Source organism: Cebus imitator, unplaced genomic scaffold, assembly GCF_001604975.1.
Source record: "Cebus imitator isolate Cc_AM_T3 unplaced genomic scaffold, Cebus_imitator-1.0 Scaffold555, whole genome shotgun sequence".
NCBI classification, from domain to species: domain Eukaryota; kingdom Metazoa; phylum Chordata; class Mammalia; order Primates; family Cebidae; genus Cebus; species Cebus imitator.
Genome location: NW_016107870.1, coordinates 757,653 through 772,990, shown reverse-complemented (window position 1 = coordinate 772,990; position 15,338 = coordinate 757,653). Strand labels below are relative to the sequence as shown.

Here is a 15,338-nt window from a genome sequence, read left to right as displayed (position 1 = left end):
TGAGACATTGTCTTGCTCTGTTGCCCAGGCTGGAGTACAATGGTGCAGTCTTGGCTCACTGCAACCTCCCTCCTGGGTTCCAGCAATTCTCCTGCCTCAGCCTCCTGGGTAGCTGGGACTACTGGTGTGTGCCACCGTGCCCGGATAATTTTGTATTTTTAGTAGAGATGGGGTTTCACTGTGTTGGCCAGGCTGGTCTTGAACTCCCAAGCTCAGGTGATCCACCCGCCTTGGCCTCCCAAAGTGCTGGGATTACAGGCGTGAGCCACTGCGCCCGGCCAAGCTGGTGCTGGAGTGGAGCTGCCAGCAGCTGGAGACAGGCCATCTCCATCACCCCAGGAGCTTCCCGCAGCCCCTCCCCTCACTGCAGCCCAGGCAGCCCCCGGCTGGCAGTCTGCCACTGTGTCCTCTCTTCTGCCTAGCGTTTCCTATACAGGGAATCACACGCTCGCCTTGGTGACTGGCTTCTCTTACTCAGCGTGATTGCTGTGGGGTCATCCGTGTGGTGGATGTGACTTGTATAGGGGATGCAAGGCTGAGTAGGGAGGGGCCCCAGGGCGCCGAGGCCAGGCGTAGCCCAGCAGTCCCTCCTCCCACCTGAGCTGCCTGTGCAGTTTGGAAGCGTCTCCTGTGTTCACCTGCTCACCTGCTGGTGCACATTTGGGTTGCTGCCGAGCCTTGGCTGTTCTGAGGGAAGCTGCTGTGAACAGGCGTGCATGAGTCTGCTGGGCGGGTGTTTTTGCATTTCTCGGGTAGGTATGCAGAGTTGTCGGGTCTGGTGGTGTTTAGCTTTGCTAAACTGTTTTCCACAGCAGCTTCGCCGTTCCACGTGCCCCAGCAGCTCAGAGGCCTCCAGGCGCTTAGTCCCGGCTGCCCTCGTGGGGGAGCTCACTGTGGTTCCGGGGGCACTTCTGATGGCCAGGGAACCCTCTGTCTGTGTCTGCCTGCTGCTGTATCTTCTTTGTGACGTGTCTGTTCAGAATGTTTTCCCATTAAAAAATTAGTTTCACCAGGCCACACATGGTGGCTCATGCCTGTAATCCTAGCACTTTCGGAGGCTGAGACAGAGGAATCACTTGAGGTCAGGAGTTCGAGACCAGCCTGGCCAACTTGGCGAAACCCCATCCCTACTGAAATTACAAAAATTAGTTGGGCATGGGGGCAGGCACCTGAAATCCCAGGTACTTGGGAGGCTGAGGCATAAGAATCGCTTGAACCCAGGAGATGGAGGTTGCTGTGAGCCAGGATTGCACCGCTGCGCTCTAGCCTGGGCGACAGCAAGACTACATCTAAAAAAAAAGAAAAGAAAAAAATTAGTTTCACCAGGCCATACGTGGTGGCTCACGCCTGTAGTCCCAGAACTTTGGGAGATCAAGGCTGATGGATGGCTTGAACCCAGCAGTTTGAGACCAGCCTGGACAACACAGTGAAATCCTGTGTCTATAAGAAAAAAAATAACGCCGGGCACGGTGGCGCATGCCTGTAGTCCCAGCTACTTGGGAGGCTGAGGCTGGAGGATCTCTTGAGCGCAGGAGTTCTGGGCTGTAGATCAGAACTGGGCGCTATGCTGATCAGGTGTCTGCACTAAGTTTGGCATCAATATGGTGACCTCCCGGGAGCTGGGGACCAGCAGGTGAACCGGGCCAGGTTGGAAACGGAGCAGGTCAAAAATCCTGTGCTGATCAGTAGTGGGATCGCACCAGTGAATAGCCACTGCACTCCAGCCTGGGCAACATAGCGAGACCCCGTCTCTAAAAAAAAAAAAAAGAAAAAAAATAATCCGCTGAGTGTGGTGGTGTGCCCCTGTGGTCCTGGCTGCTCAGGAGGCCGAGGTGGGAGGATTGCTTGAACCCAGGAGGTGGAGGCTGCAGTGAGCCCTGATCATGCCACTGCATGCCAGCCGGGGTGACTGAATGGCATCTTGTCTGGAAACAAAACCGTTTTTCCAAAATAATGATGAAGAGCAGTTCCTAGAGTGGCTGAGTTGAACTTGGTCTGGACAGATGGCTGTGGACACCTCTGTCCTTCCCAGAGCCCTCCTGGCCTCCAGCAGTTTGGTTCTGGAGCTAAGCGTATCTTGCTTCCACTTTTAAACGGTGATTCATCTGTTAAGATTATTATTATTTTCTGAGACAGAGTCTCGCTCTGTCGCCCAGGCTGGAGTGCAGTGGCGCCATCTTGGCTCACTGCAGCCTCTGCCTCCCAGGCCCAGGTGATTCTCCCACCTCAGCCTTGAGGGTAGCTAGAATTACAGGCGCCTGCTACCGCGCCTGGCTAATTTTTGTACTTTAGTAGAGATGGGGTTTCACTGTGTTACTCAGGCTGGGCTCAAACTCTCGACCTCACGTGATCCACTCGCCTTGGCCTCCCAAAGTGCTGGGATGACAGATGGGAGCCACCATGCCCCGCCTTAAGCAACATTTTAAATGAAACGTTTAATTGGAGCCTAACCGAAATGCAGGTTTCAAGTCAGAGGTGGAGCAGTGAGATTCACGTGGATGTGGTGAGGCTGCCAGCTGGTGTTTGAGGGGGACGTTCAGGCCCGGGGAGCTGCCGGGAGCAGAGGGGGCTGGAATGCCACCAGGCCCTGCGGGGGCAACGCTGCGTGCCGGGCACGGCCAGCAGGGGGCACCCGAGGCCTCCACCCTCCGCCTGCAGGGGTGCAGCCAGGCCTGTGCCCTGCCCTGAGCAGGCGGCCTCGGCAGGTGCATGCCGCAGACGCGCCCCCGCCTGAATCGCACCCGCTGTTTTACATTTTTATTGGAACAAATAGCCTTCCTGACAGAGCTCCTTAGGGACCCAGGGAAAAATAACCCCACCCTGCTTCCTAAATTAATACTTTGAACACACAGTGCAGCAAATGACATATATTCATAGAGGTTTTCAGATTTCACGGCTCTGCGTCTTGTGACACGGGGACCTCTCCAGGCTGCGGCCAGCGCACACTCATCCTCACGTGTCCAGGCTGCATGTAATGTGTCCAGGCTGCGTGTAACGTGTCCAGGCTGTGTGTAACGTGTCCGGGCTGCGTGTAACGTGTCCAGGCTGCGTGTAACGTGTCCGGGCTGTGTGTAATGTGTCCACGCTGTGGCCAGCGTGCACTTGTCCTCACGTGTCCAGGCTGCGTGTAACGTGTCCAGGCTGCGGTCAGGACGCACTCATCCTCACGTGTCCAGGCTGCGTGTAACGTGTTCCTGCTGCATCTAACGTGTCCAGGCTGTGTGTAACGTGTCCGGGCTGTGTGTAACGTGTCCATGCTGCATGTAATGTGTCCAGGCTACGGCCAGGACGCACTCATCCTCACGTGTCCAGGCTGCGTGTAACGTGTTCCTGCTGCATCTAACGTGTCCAGGCTGTAACGTGTCCGGGCTGTGTGTAACGTGTCCAAGCTGCGTGTAATGTGTCCAGGCTACAGCCAGGACGCACTCATCCTCACGTGTCCAGGCTGCGTGTAACGTGTTCCTGCTGCATCTAACGTGTCCAGGCTATGTGTAACGTGTCCGGGCTGTGTGTAACGTGTACAGGCTGCGTGTAATGTGTCCAGGCTGCGGCCAGGACGCACTCATCCTCACGTGTCCAGGCTGTGTGTAACGTGTCCGGGCTGTGTGTAACGTGTCCAGGCTGCGGCCAGCGTGCACTTGTCCTCACGTGTCCAGATTGTGTATAGCGTGTCCATGCTGCTTGTAACGTGTCCAGGCTGTGTGTAACGTGTCCAGGCTGTGTGTAACGTGTCCGGGCTGTGTGTAATGTGTCCAGGCCGCGGCCAGCGTGCCCTTGTCCTCACGTGTCCAGGCTGCGTGTAATATGTTCAGGCTGCGGCCAGGACGCACTCATCCTCACGTGTCCAGGCTGCGTGTAACGTGTCCAGGCTGTGTGTAACGTGTTCCTGCTACATCTAATGTGTCCAGGCTGTGTGTAACGTGTCTGGGCTGCGTGTAACGTGTCCGGGCTGCGTGTAACGTGTCCGGGCTGCGTGTAATGTGTCCAGGCTGTGTGTAACGTGTCCAGGCTGTGTGTAACGTGTCCAGCCTGCGGCCAGCGTGCCCTTGTCCTCACATGTCCAGGCTGCGTGTAACGTGTCCAGGCTGCGGCCAGGGCGCACTCATCCTCACGTGTCCAGTCTGTGTGTAACGTGTCCAGGCTGCGTGTTAACTTGTCTAGGCTGTGGCCAGGACGCACTCATCCTCACATGTCCAGGCTGCGTGTAACGTGTCCAGGCTGCGTGTTAACATGTCTAGGCTGTGGCCAGGACGCACTCATCCTCACGTGTCCAGGCTGCATGTAACGTGTCCAGGCTGCGTGTTAACATGTCTAGGCTGTGGCCAGGACGCACTCATCCTCACATGTCCAGGCTGCGTGTTAACATGTCTAGGCTGTGGCCAGGACGCACTCATCCTCACATGTCCAGGCTGTGTGTTAACATGTCTAGGCTGTGGCCAGGACGCACTCATCTTCACGTGTCCAGGCTGCGTGTAACGTGTCCAGGCTGCGTGTAACGTGTCTAGGCTGTGGCCAGGACGCACTCATCCTCACGTGAAACAGGTGGACTGGGTAGGAGATGGGTGACCTCGACAGCAGTGAGTCTTCAAAGGCGCTCAAATGATGGACACCCGTCACCTTCCGGAGTCTGCTGCAGAGGATTTGGGATGGGCACTGCCACTTCCAAGAAGGCCCTAGGGCCATTGGGAGGAGGAGGATGGAAGCCACGTTTGGCGGAGCAGGCCATGCTGCCGGAGATGCAGGTGCCATGACCTTGCTCCCCGGACCCTGGGGAGAGGCAGCAGGCCTCATGCCAGCACCGACCACACGATGGTGGCAGCACCCGGGCTCGGAGCTGAATCCCTCCTGGCAGCGCTGGTTTTGAGGCCCTCAGTTCCTCAGCGTGCACCATGGAGACCCCCTCTTCTGGTGGCTGTTGGAGTGCGAAATGGCCCCCAAGAACACAGCAGCCTGGTGCATTGCCAGCCTGGCAGGACCGGCTGCATGCAGCCACCCTTGCTGTGTAACTGTGGACAGTGTCCCGTGTACCTGGGGCGGATCCCACACTGTGTAACTGACTCCACAGTGTCCTTGTACCTGGTTATCCACGGTGGGGGCAGAGCCATGTGTGGGTTTGTGCCCCAGCACCTGCATGGGAAAGCGGCTTGTGACTTTGGAGCATGGCTTCAGGTTGTTGTGGTCGCCAGAGTGGTGATGCTGATGTCCGTTTCATAAGCGATTCTGTTTGAAATGGAAGGATCGAGATTCGTGAGGTATAAGTAAAGTCCTGCTGGGAGGCACTGTTTGGAGGGGACAGCAGAGGCGGCATCCCTCTGAGGGTCTCGGGCAGCTGTCAGTGCAGCCGCAGGTCCCCCTGCCCCTTGGTCCCTGCGGCCTGCAGCACCCACCCTGTGCAGACTTGGCATCTGTGCCCCAGTGTGGGTTGGGAGCTCCTCTCTGAAAGGGCCCCTCACGCACGGGGGGTGCCACAGGAGGACCTGAGAGGCACCGAGTACCTGTGAGCCTGTGCGGTATCCACAGGTGTGTCCAGCCAACAACTGTGTGTCCCATGAACGCACCTGTCCGCCCACAGGTGTGTCCTGTGAATAGAGGCGTGTCTTGTGGCCAGGTGTGTCCATTAGATGGTATACCCTTCCAGGGCAGATCGTGTAACTAACTCCACAGCGTCCCTTGTACCTGGGGGTGCTTCCCACAAAGAATACAGGTTGCGAGCTCCAGTCTGCTGCTTGCTTGTTGTGTGCTGAACAGTAGGGCCTGCGTGGCCCCAGGGTGCTTCCGTTTTGGGGTTGCAGCTGCTCTTCTACTGCAGTGGGGTTGACATGGCTCAGGAGCGGATTTCTGATGATGAGAGATTATCAGATTTGAAATGCAAATTCAAGTATTCTTTAGAACCTCCCTGGTGCTTAGAGAGATTATGTGTATTCTTAATATTTCCGTAGCAGACTGATCTCTTTTGAAGAGTATCGTTTTTGTCTGGGTGTGGTGGTTCACACCTGTCATTCCAATGCTTTGGGAGCCCAAGGTGTGAGGGTCGTTTGAGTCTGACTTTGAGACCAGCCTGAGCAACAAAGCAAGACTCCTGTCTCTACAAAAAATGAAGAAGCCAGGCACTGGGGTGTGTGCCTGTGGTCCCAGCTACTCAGGTAGCTGAGGCAGGAGGATTGCTTGAGCCTAGGAGTTGGAGAGTGCTGTGAGCCGAGATTGTGCCACTGCAAAGATTACTTTTGTCTTTTTAGTGGACAGAAAACGTTTTCCCCAAATGAAAATTTTACTGTTTTTTGAAATCTCTGAGTACATAAGTGATTTTAAGCTGCCCTGATTGGATAATTTATTTCAGAACTTTTGATTTGAGTTGAACTTACGTAGACGTGTGAACTATTGTGAGGCAGTCGCTGCTTCTGTAAAATCTCTGACATTTTTTTTCTTTTCATCATTCTCCTTAATTCTTACAGGCTCTGTTTTCCTGAGGCATAAAGAGATGTTTTATTCATGTAGGAAATCAAATATGATCGTTCGGCTTCCTGGCCTGAATGCAGGGTACCTGGAGCTTTTGACATGTCCCACCACATGGCCTGAAGCCAGGTGTCGATTGTGGACCCCCCGGCTTGGGGATTCAGTGGTGGTTTTCCTGGGTTTGACGTGTGTTCTGGTCCCTTCCCCGATGCCTAGTTCATCTTGGTGAAGCTGTACCTGGTGGAACGGCTGCTGCCTCGCTCTCCCTAAACCCCTGGGTCATCCCCACACTCCTTGGGCCTCAAGGCGCTTCCGTTGAGAACCAGCGGGTGGTCTCGGCACGCGACCCTCCCCGCACCTGCTCCCCGGCCTCACATGTGACCCTCCCCGCACCTGCTCCCCGGCCTATCACATGACCCTCCCCGCACCTGCTCCACAGCCTCTCACGTGACCCTCCCGCATCTGCTCCCCGGCCTCACACGTGACCCTCCCCGCACCTGCTCCCCTACCTCACACGTGACCCTCCCCGCACCTGCTCCACGGCTTCTCACGTGACCCTCCCCGCACCTGCTCCCCGGCCTCACATGTGACCCTCCCCGCACCTGCTCCACAGCCTCTCACGTGACCCTCCCCGCACCTGCTCCCAGGCCTCACACGTGACCCTCCCCGCACCTGCTCCAGGGCCTCTCACGTGACCCTCCCCGCACCCGCTCCAGGGCCTCTCACGTGACCCTCCCCGCAACTGTTCCAGGGCCTCACACGTGACCCTCTCCGCACCTGCTCCCTGGCCTCTCGCGTGACCCTCCCCGTACCTGCTTCCTGGCCTCTCGCGTGACCCTCCCCGCACCTGCTCTGAACGTGATTCGTCTTCCTTTTCAGTGGCCCCTTGTTGGGGCAGGTTCCGCTGCTGATACACACATACTGATGCTGACATAGGAGAAACTGCGTTTGCCTCCGGCCCTCATGTCTGAGGCCAGAGTGGGGCAGGATGGGGCCTCTGTTCTCTGCCATGGCCCCGGTGTTGAGGCACCACCTGGAGTCAGGTGGGGGCCCGGTCTTGGCATCACGGGGGCTTGAGGCCTGGCCTGTAATGATCAGCGGTCACGGCTGTCACAGCCCTTGTGCCAGCCTGAAGGGAGTGAAGGGGAGGCCAGGCTGGGTCTTCTGCAGTATGTCTCCTGCCAGGCAACACCTGCCGTGGGGGGCTGGAGACCCCACAACATCTAAGTCGGGGATGGCCCAGGACTCTGCAGGCAGAGGCAGGGAGGGACAGAAGCCTCTCTTTTCTCCCTCATTTTCCTGCCTGTGAAACGTGAGGGAATAATTACTTTTCCCCGGACATTTTAGGCCAGGCATTGTGGCTCACACCTGTAATCCCAGCACTTTGGGAGGCTGAGGCAGGTGGATCACCTGAGGTCAGGAGCTGGAGACCAGCCTGGGCAACATGGTGAAACCCATCTCTACTAAAATACAAAAAATCATCCAGGTGTGGTGGTGTGCGCCTGTAGTCCCAGCTACTTGGGAGGCTGAGGCAGGAGAATCGCTTGAACCCGGGAAGCGGAGGTTGCAGTGAGCCAAGATCACACCACTGCACTCCAGCCTGGGCGACAGAGCGAGACTTCGTCTCCTGGGAGAAAAAGTTCTGTCATGACGAAGGAAAGGTGTGGTAACAAGTCTGAGCACAGGAGTGTGTGACACAAAGCTGCCGACCCCCCGGCTCCAACCCCGTCCCCCATGAGGGCTGCGTGTGGCCGTTTGAGGGGGTCCTTGCGGAAAGGGGTGGAATATTCCCACACTTGCTTAGTTTTCTCCTGTTAAACGCATTTGGCATTTCAGGTGAGCCCTACTCAACTCATCAGCTGGAAAATGGGGTTTGTAACGTGGGAGACCCAACCACTGCTCCTTTCCCAGGGAGGACTGTGGGTGAACGTGTCCCAGCAGTTCGTCCGTGGAAGTTCTGGCCCCCTAGGGGCTAGATGTGGCCTCACTTGGAAACAGGGTCACTGTGGGGGTGACTCCGACTCCCAGGTGACCGTCGTCCTTGTGAAAGGGTGACATTGGGACGTGCGCACCGGGAGAAGCTGCATTAAGACAGCAGAGCTCGTGTACGGCCTCCACACAGGACGCGGCCACGGCACGGGCTGGAATGGATGCCCCTGGCTTGGCCGGCATCCTGATTCTGGACTTGGGAACACATTTCTGTTGTGTAGGCCATCCGGGCGATGGCCTCTCGTTAGGGCAAGGTCCTTGGGTCTAAGGAGAGATGGGAGCGACGCCGGAGCGGGCCAGGGGCACCAAATTCAGAAACGATTCCGTGTGTCCGTCGACACTGCAAGGCAGGGCCATCTTCGGCATGTCTCAGATGAGTGGGCGCCGCCAGCATCAGGGCCCTGTCCCGGCACTGGGCAGGGACCAGCCCTAAGCCAGGAAATCTCCCTCCTCCAGGAGCCTTGAGCTGGTTTGAGCCCAGAGCTTTGGAAATGTTCAGGACCAAGGTTATGAATGCTTTAAATCCTTATCAGTCTGTGGGTTTTTTTTGTGTAGGAAATTTTATTCTTTTTTCTTAAGAATGTTTCTTTAAGCATGACGGATGGCCACAGCGTGGGTCACTTAACTGAGTCCTCAGTCGGGGTAAGCGTCGCTTCAGCTGTGGCTGGGCGTTCTCATCGTTGCTGGGATGTGCGAGTTGCTGTGTGTAGGAGTCTGTTCAGACCCCGTTAGCCGTGAGCGGAAACCCACAGCAGACGTCCCACTCTGGTCGCGCTGGTGCCCTCCGGCGTTTGCTGCGCTGCTTCAGGCGGAGACACAGCCCGCCCCCTGCACACCCGCGCCCAGCGTCTCCCGCGCTGCCTCTCACGACCTCCGCCTGTGCTCAGCTTGGGTAACGCTTGTTCTTACCTCCACAGAGTCTGTAGACGAGGCGACTCCAGAGCTTCCAAATGAACGACCGGAAGGAAGATATGGAAATCGCGTCCCACTACCGGCACCTGCTGCGGGAGCTCAACGAGCAGAGGCAGCACGGCGTCCTGTGTGACGTCTGTGTGGTCGTGGAGGGCAAGGTCTTCAAGGCGCACAAGAACGTCCTGCTGGGCAGCAGCCGCTACTTCAAGACGCTCTACTGCCAGGTGCAGAAGACGTCAGAGCAGGCCACGGTCACGCACCTCGACATCGTCACGGCCCAGGGCTTCAAGGCCATCATCGACTTCATGTACTCAGCGCACCTGGCACTCACCAGCAGGAACGTCATCGAGGTGATGTCCGCCGCCAGCTTCCTGCAGATGACAGACATCGTGCAAGCATGCCACGACTTCATCAAGGCCGCGCTGGACATCAGCATCAAGTCCGACGCCTCGGACGAGCTTGCGGAGTTTGAGATCGGCACCTCGTCCAGCAGCAGCACGGAAGCGCTCATCTCGGCCGTGATGGCCGGCAGGAGCATCTCCCCGTGGCTGGCACGGCGAACGAGTCCTGCCAATTCTTCTGGAGACTCGGCCATCGCCAGCTGTCATGACGGAGGGAGCAGCTACGGGAAGGAGGACCAGGAGCCCAAGGCTGACGGCTCTGACGACGTTTCCTCGCAGTCCCTGTGGCCTGGAGACGTGGGCTACGGGCCTCTGCGCATCAAGGAAGAGCAGATCTCCCCGCCTCAGTACGGAGGGAGTGAGCTGCCTTCTGCCAAGGACAGCGTGGCGCAGAACTTCTCGGAGCAGAGCACTGGCGATGGCTGGCAGCCCACAGGCCGCAGGAAGAATCGGAAGAACAAAGAGACTGTCCGGCACATCACGCAGCAGGTGGAGGATGACAGCCGGGCCAGCTCCCCAGTGCCGTCCTTCCTGGCGACGTCAGGGTGGCCGCTCAGCAGCCGAGACTCAAGTAAGCCTTCCGCTCATTCCAGGCTCAGCGGCCCTGGGGTGTCCAGGCCACAGTGTGCTGTGGGGACGGGTGATGCATGTCCAGGCTCATACCGGTGGCTTCCTGGGGTCACTTTCTTTTACAGGAAGTGGTTGTGACCGCAGGGAATGCAGCCGGTACATCTCAAAGGCCAGGGCAGCACCAGGGCCCCCAGAGACCCTGCATATCTGTCCCCGTTGGCACAGTGCTGGCATCACCCACACATGGGGACTGCCGGGGCTGGGCCCCTCCGAAGCCAAAGGGGCGTGAGTGGGGTGACTCCTGGTGGGCCCCTTTCAGCCCTGGTGAGGGCGTGGCCTGCAGGGTCCACTGCCCTGGCCTGTGGGACCCTCTCGTGAGCCCCAGCGGCGGTAACAGCTGGCCACTTACCAGGGTGGCCGTCAGTCCAGGCTTTTCATCCGGGGACGTGGGCCTTTGGTTGCTGTTGCTGTAGTGAATGTTGAGCAGATACATCGTGTGAGTGCAGTCTGTCCTTGGCACCTCAGCGCACCTTGACTGGGGATCTGAGGGGTTACAGCTGTGAAGCAGCCTTTCACGGGAAGGGGGTTTGTATTTGCTGACAAGTGTGGGTTCTGCCTGTCTAAACCAACAGATGGTGTTTGTTTCTTTTCTTTTTTCTTTTTTGAGAAAAGTCTTGCTCTGTCACCCAGGCTGGAGTGCAGTGGCGCAATCTCGGCTCACTGTAGCCTCCACCTCCCAGGTTCAAGTGATTCTCCTGCCTCAGCCTCCCAAGTAGCTGGGATTACAGGTGCCTGCCACCACGCCCGGCTGATGTTTTTGTATTTTAGAAGAGGCAGGGTTTTACCATGTTGGCCATAGTGGTCTTGATCTCCTGACCTTGTGATCCACCAGCCTTGGCCTCCCAAAGTGCTGGCATTACAGGTGTGAGCCACCACGCCCAGCCTTTTTTCTTTTTGAGACAGAGTCTCTTTCTCTCACCCAGGCTGGAGCGCAGTATGGCTCACTGCAACCTCTGCCTCCCAGGTTCAAGCGATTCTCCGGCCTCTGCCTCGTGAGTAGCTGGGACTACAGGTGTGTGACACCACGTCCGGCTAATTTTTGTAATTTTAGTAGAGATGGGGTTTCACCATGTTGGCCAGGTTGCTCTCGAGCTCCTGACCTCAGGTGACTCTCCCGCTTTGGCCTTCCAAAGTGCTGGGATTGCAGGTGTGAGCCAGCGTGCCCAGCTGATGTGTTTTTCTTACACCGCATGATGTAAGGTCTTGCCTTGGGTCCTGCCTGTTATTGACTGCAAAGGGGCTCTGAGTTTAGCTTTGTTGAAGCTGGACGTCACCGCTGGAATGGCTGTCTCCTATGTGTCTTCCAGACTTGTAAATGATAAATTAAATGTTTGCGGAATACTGGTCACTATTCCTGGTGCTGAACATGTAATATTAATAATAACCGTGGGGATGTGGCATCTGCCCTTTCCCCCAGGCTGCAGCCCAAGTCAAGGAAGGCTATTTGGAGCTGGGTTGGTGGTGCTTGCGCCTCTAGTTCCAGCCGCTTGGGAGGCTGAGGCAGGAGGACGGCCTGAGCCCAGGAGGCCCGTGATCCTGCTGCTGCCCTCCAGCCTGGACGACAGAGCCAGACCCTGTTTCTTAATAAAAAACGAAGGAATGGAGGCTTCCTAGCAGGTGCTGCCCATGGGGAGCTCCTCCAGGATGAAGCCAAGAAATGAATGTGGGGGTGCGTGAGTGGACAGAGGACGAAAGGCAGCAAACCGCAGGGTTGAGAGCCCTGAAAAACATTGCAGGTGCCAAGTGTGTGTGTGGGTGGCATGGCTGCCTGCTCCTCTGGCTAGAGGGCTTCCTGGGCAGGGTGGGTGTGGCCTGTTCTCCTGACCCTGGTTCCTGTCCATCTCTGAGAGATCTCTGAGAGCTGGGAGTGAACGCAGCCCAATACATTAGCTTTTATCATTGTGGCAGAACATACGTAACATAAACCTTACCGTTTTAACCGTTTTAAATGTACATTCCACTGGCATGAAGTACAGTCCTGTGCTGCCTGATGACAGGGATAGGTCCTAAGAAGTGCATCGTCAGGTGGTCCTGTTGCTCTGGGGTCAGGATCGTGGAGCACGCGGCAGAGACGTTTGGGAAGTGCCGCCGGTTACAGGCCCAGCACGAACCCCCCCAGTGCAGCGAACCCGCCGCAGGCAGCTGTGACGCCACAGGAAGTGTCTGTGTGTCTACAGAAAGGGTGTGGTAAAAATGTGGTGTCAAAGATAACAGTGTGCCTGGGTAGCGCACCTGTAGTGAACGGAGCTTGCCGGCCTGGAGTTGGTCTGGGTGAGCGAGTGGTGAGCGAGCGTGAAGGCTGAGGATGCGACTGTGCCCTGCTGGAGACTTAGAAACACTGCGCGGAGCCTACACGCAACTTACTTTTTTACAGTGCTAGGACACTGCAATGGCTATGATGTCACCGGGTAACAGGAATTTCCCAGCCTCGTTCTCATCTACGGGACCATGATGGGACCACGGTTGTTATCTGTGGTCTGTCCTCCTGTGGCACATGAAGTTATGCAATCAGAACTTTTGCATCATCCCAAAGGGAAACTGTATCCATGAGGCAGGACCTTTCCCTTGCCTCTCCCCCACCTGCTGCTTCTGCATTGACGCAATGTAGCTTTCGTTAAGTGAGTGCTGTTCTGCGTATTCACAATGTAGCTTTTATTCCTTCTCCGCTCAGTTGTTGTTTGTCCTGCCCTGAGCTATGACCAAGCCCTGGATGTTCAGTAATAGATGGTGGTGGAGTGTGGTTGCTCACTCCTGAATCCCTTTTGGAGGCACTTTGGGAGGCCGAGGCAGGAGGATGGATCCCTTGAGGCCAGGAGTTTGGGACTCTCCTGGGCAAAGTGGTGAAATGCCATCTCTAACACACAGCCAGCTGTGGCTGGCATGGTGGTTCATGCCTGTAATCCCAGCACTTTGGGAGGCTGAGGTGCATGGATCACTTGAGGTCAGAAGTTCAAGACCAGCTTGGCCAATGTGGTGACTCACTGTCTCTACTAAAAATACAAAAATTGACCAGGCTTGGTGGCTCATGCCTGTAATCCCAGCACTTTGGGAGGCTGAGGCGGGCAGATCATGAGGTCAAGAGATAGAGACCATTCTGGTCAACATGGTGAAACCCCATCTCTACTAAAAATACAAAAATTAGCTGGGCGTGGTGGCCTGTAGTCCCAGCTACTTGGGAGGCTGAGGCAGGAGAATTGCTTGAACCTGGGAGGCAGAGGTTGCAGTGAGCTGAGATTGTGCCATTGCATTCCAGCCTGGGTAACAAGAGCAAAACTCCGTCACACACACACAAAAATACAAAAATTAGCCGGACGTGGTAGCTGGTGCCTGTAGTCCCAGCTACTCCAGAGACTGAGGCAGGAGAATTGCTTGAATTAGGGAGGCAGAGGTTGCAGTGGGCTGAGATCACACTACTGCACTCCAACCTGGGCAACAAAACAAGGCTCTGTCAAAAAGTTTTGGTGTAGTGGTTCCTGTAGTGTCCCAGCTATTCAGGAGGCTGAGGTGGGAGGATCACCTGAGCCTGGGAGGTCGAGGCTGCATTGAGCTGTGATCATGCCACTGCACTCCGGCCTGGGAAGCAGACTGAAACCCTGTCTCAAAAACAAACAAAAAACCCAAAACAAACAAAAAACACAGCAGTTGGTTTAACTCGGAGTTTCTCAGCCTCAGGCTGAACTGTGCTCCATTGTGGCACCGTCCTGGGCACTGCAGGGTGTCAGCAGCACCTCTGGCCTCCACCCACAGATGCCAGGAGCACCTGCCTTTGGTTCCCCCACTGGTACAACTGAAAATGTCTGTGGACATTACCGGTTGGGCAAATCGTTTCTCTCTCTGCTGCTGTACATGTGGAGGGTGTACAGGCAGCAGGCCAGGGGCAGTGGCCTTTCCATCTGCTCATAACTGTTTATAATCTTCCCTTAGCTCCAACAAAACCTGAGAATCAGTGGTCCCTGGCAAGTGGCACGGCTTTGGGGGGAGTATTGTGGTGTTTTCAGATGTGCTGCAGACCCCTCCCACCGGTCCGGAGTGCATGTGTGTGAGTCACTGGCAGGGGCCGGTGCTGGATGCCTTTATATTATGGGAGTCAATCCAGGCACAGAGAAGTGTGCACTCCCTGAGCCTGTGGGCTGAATGCTTTAAATGCAGTTGTCAAGCAGAAGGTGTTTTTAGAATCCAACAAGTGATTTTGGCTGTGTACTTTTGTTAGAGTCTTAAATCCCTGGGGTTTCCAAGGCAACTGTGAAACTCTTCCCATTAGATGATTCTGAGTTGCTAAGGCGAGGACACAAGGCTGTGAGCTCCGAGAGGGTGTTCTGCCCACGCCGTGGCAGCCCCTGACTCCCTGAGCTCCGTCCTCCGCCCAGGCCCTCGGGCCAGGATTTAGAAGCTTGGGGTTTGGAAGTAAACCGTGATCCCATGGAGGTCAGTTTGTTTCCATAAGATTTATTACATTGTAGAGAAGAGGGTTTTAAATTCTCATCACATTTATAGAAGCAAAGACTTTTTTCTTTTTATTTTTGAGACAGATCTTCGCCCAGGCTGGAGTGCGTTCACGCGATCTCAGCTCACTGTAGCCTCTGCCTCCCAGGTTCCAGCAATTCTCTTGCCTCAAACCTCCAAGTAGCTGGGATTACAGGCACCCACCACCATGCCCAGCTAATTTTTATATTTTTGGTAGAGACGGGGTTTTACCATGTTGGCCAGGCTGATCTTGAATTCCTGATCAGGTGATCTGCCTGCCTCAGCCTCCCAAAGTGCTGGGATTGCAGGTATGAGCCACTGTGCCTGGCCACAAAGTCCCTTTTCTAAGGACACGTGTCAAGTGGTCACTGCGGATCATTCGACGGGGATGTCCCAACCCCTCTGTGCGTCCCAACCCCTCTGTGCGTCGTCCTGGTGACCCCAGGGCCTGTTTGTTTAAAGAGTGATTTTCTTTTTTTTTTTTTTTTT

The 15,338-nt window shown here is 56.0% G+C and overlaps 1 protein-coding gene across 2 annotated transcripts in view; it reads left to right on the top strand.

Moving 5' to 3' along the window:
* The window catches only part of ZBTB46 (zinc finger and BTB domain containing 46), a 98,420-nt gene that overhangs the window by 27,185 nt on the left and 55,897 nt on the right, over window positions 1–15,338 (top strand). For both annotated transcript variants that reach the window (XM_017515672.2, XM_037733913.1), the window contains exon 2: window positions 9,360–10,326. In XM_017515672.2, the coding sequence (XP_017371161.1) occupies window positions 9,393–10,326 (934 nt within the window). In that variant the 5' untranslated portion in view covers window positions 9,360–9,392. The remainder of the gene's footprint in view (window positions 1–9,359; window positions 10,327–15,338) is intronic.